Source organism: Lolium perenne, chromosome 3 (assembly GCF_019359855.2).
Source record: "Lolium perenne isolate Kyuss_39 chromosome 3, Kyuss_2.0, whole genome shotgun sequence".
Taxonomy (NCBI): Eukaryota; Viridiplantae; Streptophyta; class Magnoliopsida; order Poales; family Poaceae; genus Lolium; species Lolium perenne.
In genome coordinates this window covers 132731721-132739399 of record NC_067246.2, presented here as the reverse complement: position 1 = coordinate 132739399, position 7679 = coordinate 132731721, and the positions used below count along the sequence as shown (strand labels likewise).

Below are 7679 nucleotides of genomic sequence, written 5' to 3'. Positions count from 1 at the left end.
TGAGTCAACCGTCGAGGAGGCCGGTCAATCGGGCCTGGGACCGGGCCGTCCGGTCCAGGGGCCGGTCAGACCGGACCAGCCGGTCAAAACCGGACCAGGCACCGGGTCGTGACCGGGGCGGGTCTTTGTCGCGCAGAACCTGCGCCGGGGAGGCCGGTCCACCTCCCGGTCAGACCGGACGAGGGGCCGGACCCGGCCGGTCCAAACCGGGCCTGTGACCGGGCCATGACCGGGACACTTCTGTGTCTTACAGTACATGGTCTGGTTGGCACCAGTCCACGGGCCGGTTTGAACCGGGCCGGCCGGTGGGACGGCCGGTCACGCCGGGTGAGAAATCGGGCCAGCAGGTAAAACATGTTATACAAAAACTGTGATAACTTTTGTGTCCGGATCCCGATTGACATGAAACCAATTTTGTTGGAAAGATAACGACGAATAGAATCCCAACAAAAACTGGAAATATGGAGACTCCTCACAGAACATTTTAGATGATTTTAGAGAGGAAGTCTCCCACCGTCAAGAAACGGTGAAGACGTCCAAACTCGAAAACGCAATAGAAGATGCATGCGGATTCCGTTTTCGATGAACTTGGACTTGTTGTAAAGCTAGCAACAAGCTCAAGAACCTCTCATAGAGAAACACCAAGAAGCAATAGGGATATGCAAAGTATGCAAAGGATTGAGCTCCCTAAGACGATGTGATCAAGTTACCCAACCGAAAGGCCCTCTTGATAGTGCGGCTATCTATGCTATAATCCGGTCTCCCATCAACCACCTTGAGACCGGTAAAAGGAAAACCTAGCAAGACCATACCTTTTTCTTGCGCATCCCGTTGATCTTGATGATAACTCTTCAACCTCTACTCAAGCCGGAATGTCACACTTGATCATTGTTACTTCGTGAAGACTCACAAATGCTCCCCCATACACCATGATGGGAAAACTCCATTGATGCATATCTTCACATGTCCATTATCACCAAATGGACGGCAAGCTTCAAGTATATGATCCTTTTGAGATACTCAACTTGAACTTACCCAACTCAACCTTGATGACGATCACAACTTGATGTCATCCTCTCATGGGCATACCACGTGACTTCACGTGGCACATTCTTCATGCTTCATATGTTGACCAAACTTGAATCTATTCTTCACTCTTTGTATTGGTCAACCTTGTATCTTCTCATGCTCTATCATACTATCTTGATCGATGATCTTGATGCCAATACACAAGGTGTATCTTTATCTTCATGACATCCATACTTGAATCCAACACATGGAATACAAGTAGTACCTATGGAATATTCTTTCATATAAACTCAATGAAAACATTAGTCCATAGAGGTTGTCATTAATTACCAAAACCACACATAGGGGCAATGTACCCTTACAGAGATCAACGTAAAATTTGGGAAATATATCTTCCTAACTTACCGTAACAAATTCCACAAAACTGTCTTGTTGATTCTCCACATATATGTGCAGCCAAGTTCAATTAAGGAAAACAAAATATTGCTGCCTAATTTTAAGAAATTGTTGGACCATGCATTAGGAATCTCAATTAATTGTTTTCAATTTTGTATGAATTTTTTTCTCACACATATTGTGTGGAAGCTGAACAGGAAAAGGGGTAATTGAAAAGAAAAAGTCAAGCTACAGGCTTATAAGATACAGAGATAGCTAGATTACGCTTGTTGACACAGCTCTATGCCAAATAAATATGAAACGATTACACGCTGAGGGAAGGGCGGGTTTAAATGAGAGATTTCTCTAGGTTACGGGGAAGTGGGAACTATTTTATGAAGCATAATATGCAGGAACTGCACTACTCGCTGGAGCACTGAACTATCTTATAAGATCACGGCAGAAACAAAACTATATTTCGGGTGAAACCGTGCGTCGTACAGAAACTAAAGCCGGTGAAATAGCATGACCAGTCAGACACGAGATATAAGCCATTAAGCTGCACAGATGACTCAGTTTTGCCTAACATATTCAAGTTGATCCCAAAGAGATCGTGTCAAGTAATTTCAGCTCCGGTTTCGTCTGCTTCGAAATACACTACTCTCAATAAAAGGGAGGTTAATATTATCTTTCTCGGAAGGCATTGGCAGCAGCAACACTAGTATCACGAGCTCTCAGTTGTATCCATTTTCGAAGCTTCCTCCAAGCCCTTGAAGGCGACACGCAGCTTCCTTAGCGATGACACTTTCTTCCCATTGCTCTCCGCCATACCAGTAACATGCACAGTCGCAAATGAGGCTCCTTTAAGGAGCTCAAACATGGGGATGCTCAGGTTTTGCCGTGTCATCTGCTCAAGCACTTCTGGTGCCTGCATGTACAGATTGTTGCCTTCGTGTGTCACGCTAGCTTTTGACATCAGCAGTTTCGGGTGCTCCTCAAGCATCTTGATGAACTGTCCATGAGTGGAAAAGATTCAGAAATTAACAGGCACGCAAACCATGTGCGCAGAACAGTACATCTTCTATTGGGTAAGATTTTAAAATTAAAACTAGGAACATAAATCTGGGTATTAAACTGCCTTTAGTCTGTGTCAGTAAGGAAGTGTTCATTTTTTAGCTTCCTCTTCGTTCAGAGAGATAATAACTCACTGTTTAGAAGTGTCATTTAGCTGAAAAATGTGGTACATGTTTTGAACTTGGCAAATAATGCAGCTAATTTTCTTTTTTCTTCAAGACCCAATTCTGTGATTTTAATATGATGATTGTATTCATCTGTGTACATGTGAGCCAGATAGAATTTCTCATTTTACGTATTCGAAAGTTAACATCTTAGCCCTTCACAAGCCAATGTAACTTCATTATATGAAGGAATGTGCACAGGGCATGCAATGCTTTTCAGTTTGATTATGTTACTAACCTCCGAAAGCGTTGATGATGTGTCCAGCTCAATGAGGGTACCAGGTCCGCATACAAGGCAATCTGTGTCCCTAACAAACTCTGTTACTTTAATATGAGTTCCTTCAAGGCCATTGTACCTGAATGATAACATAATATAATTGTTAGACTCTTCAAATTGCCAACGTGTTGTACTTATGTAACAAATCAGGAAATGCATCTGCTTCAGAAGTTCAGATATGGTTGTCAAAATAATAGCAGCAGCAGCACTCTGTGGGCGTATGTAAGTAACAAAAATATTTAGAGGGGATAACCGAAACATGATGACAACAACCAATTTTGACCAAACAATTTCAATCATTGGAAGATAGAATAGAATGCCCAAATAATTTCAATCATTGGAAGATGGAATAGAATGCCTTCACAAGATAAAAAAGCAACTTACACCGAGCAAACAATTTTTACATGTAAGCTGGGTATGATATGCATCGGGATATCAACTTCAGCAGTCAAACTTTACAAGTCTGGCCGGAGAAGGGCTGTGACAATTGACAGCAATATGCATAGTTGAGAGCAACCAGCAGTGGACAGCAGGACACTGGTCCAGTTCTAAGTTTTGAACTGAACTTGCTGATTACCAGTTCTGAGGAGTTCGGATATCGCATATGAGCATCACATGCATAGATTATCAAGCACCCTAGTGACTTTTTGTGCTGGAGGAATTGTCCATTTGTGCCCTTTTTGTCTACATTCTCATTACTTTCTCATACTTCCATTTCCGTTACAGGTTGGAACATAGATTTAGGGGAGACTGCCACAGTTTGGAGTTGATGTGTTCTGCTGTGCTAATTTAACTTGTTCTGAGAAGTTGTGAAAAGTCTATCCTGTTTGGCAAATCAGATTTGATTTAAATAAATCATGCTATCCACTGATTGTCCACTAATATTTTGGAAAGAAAAATAATAATTATCTGCCACAAGATTAAAGAACTAACCCACCCAACCAAATCTCTAGGAGCAATTCAAAGAAATGCTAATCGTGTGGCATTTTCTGAAACTGTTGTGCTATAAATTTCTAACTAAATCAATGCATTCATGCATTGCCCACTTTCCAACTGCAGGAGTTTTGGCATACATATATTATGCATTGATATGGTAATAAATTTGGCTAAAAATAATAATAGAGATATTTACAAATACATCATTGAATATCACGTTTGTTCTTACTCTTTGGTGACACCAACTATTTGAATAACAGACTAAGAATGGGGCATGATGCAATGAAACTCACGTGAGATAATTTGACACACTTCTGCTGCAGCCAGATACGAGCTTCAAAGCTTCCAATGCACAAGCAGCAGAAATAATTGCATTTGTTGAAGCAATGGCTGGGATGATATTCTTTACAACACCCTGTAATCAGGAATACACATGTCATGCACTCATGGCCTCTTAAATTACAACACTATGCTTCTTGATTCCAAGATTTATACAGCTGAACAAATAATAATATCATACTTAGTGATCATGATAACTGAGAGCCTAAAGTAGTTAGCCTAAAGCAATACAGTGTGGTACGAACACTGGCAGATTAGATCACTGGCGCAACAAATAGTAGGATGACTCCATATGAAAAGGTTTGTTCTGAAATGCCTAATATCACATCGAGATACTTTCGTTATTCCCATTAAAGTATAGAGCGTGGTTTTTTTTATAATTACTATTTTGCAGGTGGATATAATAAGACCAAAGCACCATCAATGGCATACACAGACAAGTAGGTACTGATACACCAACCAAATGACAAAACAATATATGTCACAGAAAAATCGACATAAACAACTGTGCAAATAAAAACATCAAGTACCAATAATGAATTATTGATAACATTGACAGCATGCTGACGCTGCACAGGTAACAGCTAAATCATGCAATCTGAGTTTTTTTAGCACAAAGCGAAAGAGCAGCATATGTGTACACACGTAATAAGAGAGCCAGAGCTTATTATGTGAATACATATTCATTAAGAAAATCATATGGAGGTGGTCTGCTACACATTGTAAGGCTACTGAATTTAAACATCTTCATGATTAAACAAAACTTAAACAAGCTATAAACTACATATACAAATTAAGACCATTCTTATATGGAACTCTTAACATGGTCCACAACTGAAGGGGATAATGAGTTACTCCTACCTACTGCCAGTTTACCCATAGTGCAAAGCTGTACACATCATAATCCAGCTATAGAAACGGTTATACTAGCAAATCTAGTAGCAAAATAAAATCCTAATATTCGGTTACAGCAGACTGCTAGAGAAACGAGATAATCTTGACAGGGCCAGAATTCTATATGGCAGGTTTTGAATTTGAGCTGCAATGCCATGCAATCTCACTCACGGAATTTCCGCCAATCCGGCAGTGAAATTTTCACCTGCCCAGAAGGGCCCCTTATATGAAGTTAACATAATAAGGTTGGATTGGTTTCATGAATAATAAAGGAAATAAAATACTAAATACTATGATTCTGGCAAGAATGTTAATTAGAATACATTATTAATGAGGGCCTAACAAGCGCAGATCACAACAGAGGAGAAGTATTAAACTCTGGGGTAGACAAGGAAAAAATAAAGTTACATCTTAGAACTGGAGAATAAACAGAGAAGAGATCAGACCTGAGTCAAAGAATATGTAACTCCAGAAATACCAAAAAGTTCTGCTCTCTTTAAAGCCTGTATTATTAGGTATAAATGGCAAATTAGACAGAAAAAAAAAAGGATAGTACTATCTAAATTACATGTAATCACAGTAGATCAGACCTCTGAATAAATCCACTGCATATGTTCTGCATCATCAGCATCGAAAGGTTTTCCACTGTGAACCTGCAAGAGTGAACTTAATAGTTACAAAATATATATTGATTAAAGAGGAAACTAGAGAGATAGGAACTATACCTCATCCCATTTGATCAAATGAGCATACTCAATGCAATGAGCTGCAGTTCTCGGAGTCTCAGCAAGGGTACACAAGGGAAACTTGACCTGGGGAGGGAAAAGCCATATGTTGCACTCAAAACAAGGTGTTGTCCCTGGCATAATGACTCTAGCATGACCTTTGAAACCTTCTGTTCCACCATCTACCATAGGTTTAACTGTCTCCTGGACTGGTTTCTCGTCTGAGTCATACTCTGCAATTCCAATTATACACTGGCATCAGTAGACCAGTAAAGATATTTTGAGTTCGATTTTGTAATCTTACTAATCTCTGATCGTTTGGGGAGTGGAAACATAATCAAACTGCACTATGAAGGTCAATAAGTGGGAAAATACTATCTGCAGTAAATTGAAGAGAAACTTGATTTTACGTGCAAATTCATATCAAACAGTAATGATTTCCATTCATCTCTAGCAATTTGTTTGGGTCAAACTTTCTGGATGCTCAATCCATGGTTGACATGATGAAAGTTTAGTCTAACAGTTCACTCCAAATTTCAAGTTAGAATTTATACAAGAAAATAACAGATGAACATGTTGTAGGCTCAATATGTCTCCAAGTCATGGACTAGGGCTACATAAAAAAGGGTATGGAAGTATATATACCTAAGAATCCACAAGCCACGGAATTGATATAACTTCGAGCTTCAATTGAATCCAGACCAAGGACAATTATTTGGAACTGCTTATAGAAATCTAGCTCCTTATCTTCAATCCTACAAAAATGGGGCACAATGTTCACTCCACTAACTCGCTCCATGACCCTCTTTGCAGCTACTTCGGCCTTGGGCTTCCCAACATCGTGAATCCTGTAAAAAATTATATGGAATGTTCATTGAGATGATAAATTACAGAAAACATGCAAACTTTAAAGAGATATACAGTCGCCACAATAAAGTGAGTCTTTGGCAACAGCTAGGAAAGGGATTCAACCACACAAGATAGTACTATATGTTAAACCCCAAATCCTCTCTAAACTTGTAAACAATCCAACCCAATTTCATTCAACAGAGCCTAACAGTCAAACATCCTTCTTCTATTTAGTATCAATTTCCGATGCATAAATCAAGGTCGAAATATCTTCCCATCGACCAGATAACATTAAGTCTAGCGCTTGGCATGTGAACAAAACAGCAAAGGTTAACCCCACTACACTGCATAAACCCTATTTTTCTGTCGCAACTCGTTATAAGAAGGTAAGGATCTAAAACCACGCGGGGATATATACATATAGTCAGTCGGCAATGCAAGTGGAGAAGCACCTGAAGAGGAACTGTCGGTTGAGGTTGGAGACGTCGATGGTGTCCATGTCGATGACGTGCAGGTTCTTGAAGCCGGAGAGGGCGAGGTCCTTGAGGAGCTCGCAGCCCAGACCGCCGGCCCCCACGACGAGCACCTCGACGAAGCTCCCAATCAGGTCCCGAAGCTGCGAGCGAGAGGATTCAGATTGGAAGGGTGAGAGATCGCAAGGAGAAGAAGAAGAAGCGAGAACGCTGAGCAGGAGTTGGGGGAGGCAGTGGCGGCGGCTGCTTACCCCGGGGCTGGGATCGAAGGTGGAGTGGACGAGGTTGCCGGGACGGGAGAGGAGCATGTCCAGGTCCCTCCACCGTTCGGGCTCCGTTGGCGGCGCCGCCTCCGCGTCAGGGGAAGCCATCTCTCTCGCCTGCCTTTGGAGTGGACGGGGGAGGAATCTGTAGGCGTCGAGGGTGCGGCACACAAGGGGGGAGAGAGAGGAAGAACCCAGGGAGGGACCTTTGGAGTGGACGGTCAGGACTCGTGATATGTATCATCGGGCGGCATCGGGTGAAGGCTGGAAACCTCCGATTT

General features: G+C 41.4%; 1 protein-coding gene across 1 annotated transcript; it reads right to left on the bottom strand.

The window, feature by feature from the left end:
• Positions 1-1951: 1951 nt before the first annotated feature.
• LOC127342473 (NEDD8-activating enzyme E1 catalytic subunit) lies at positions 1952-7614 on the bottom strand. The gene is made up of 9 exons (XM_051368432.2): positions 7387-7614; positions 7115-7278; positions 6459-6661; positions 5814-6046; positions 5679-5741; positions 5535-5591; positions 4149-4270; positions 2881-2998; positions 1952-2416 (listed from the first exon to the last, which is right to left on the bottom strand). Exons 1-9 carry the CDS (start codon positions 7504-7506, stop codon positions 2129-2131), a joined length of 1368 nt encoding a protein of 455 aa, XP_051224392.1. The 5' UTR covers positions 7507-7614; the 3' UTR covers positions 1952-2128.
• Between the last annotated feature and the right edge of the window lie 65 nt (positions 7615-7679).

What these genes read in the sequence shown, in the direction of transcription:
- LOC127342473 (XM_051368432.2), bottom strand. Translation starts at nt 7,506, where the DNA reads ATGGCTTCCCCTGACGCGGAGGCGGCGCCGCCAACGGAGCCCGAACGG. An exon ending in ATTTGATCAAATGGGATGAG is followed by an intron (nt 5,742 to 5,813) that starts GTATAGTTCCTA and finishes TCACTCTTGCAG; the next exon opens with GTTCACAGTGGAAAACCTTT. An exon ending in TGCAGTGGATTTATTCAGAG is followed by an intron (nt 5,592 to 5,678) that starts GTCTGATCTACT and finishes CTAATAATACAG; the next exon opens with GCTTTAAAGAGAGCAGAACT.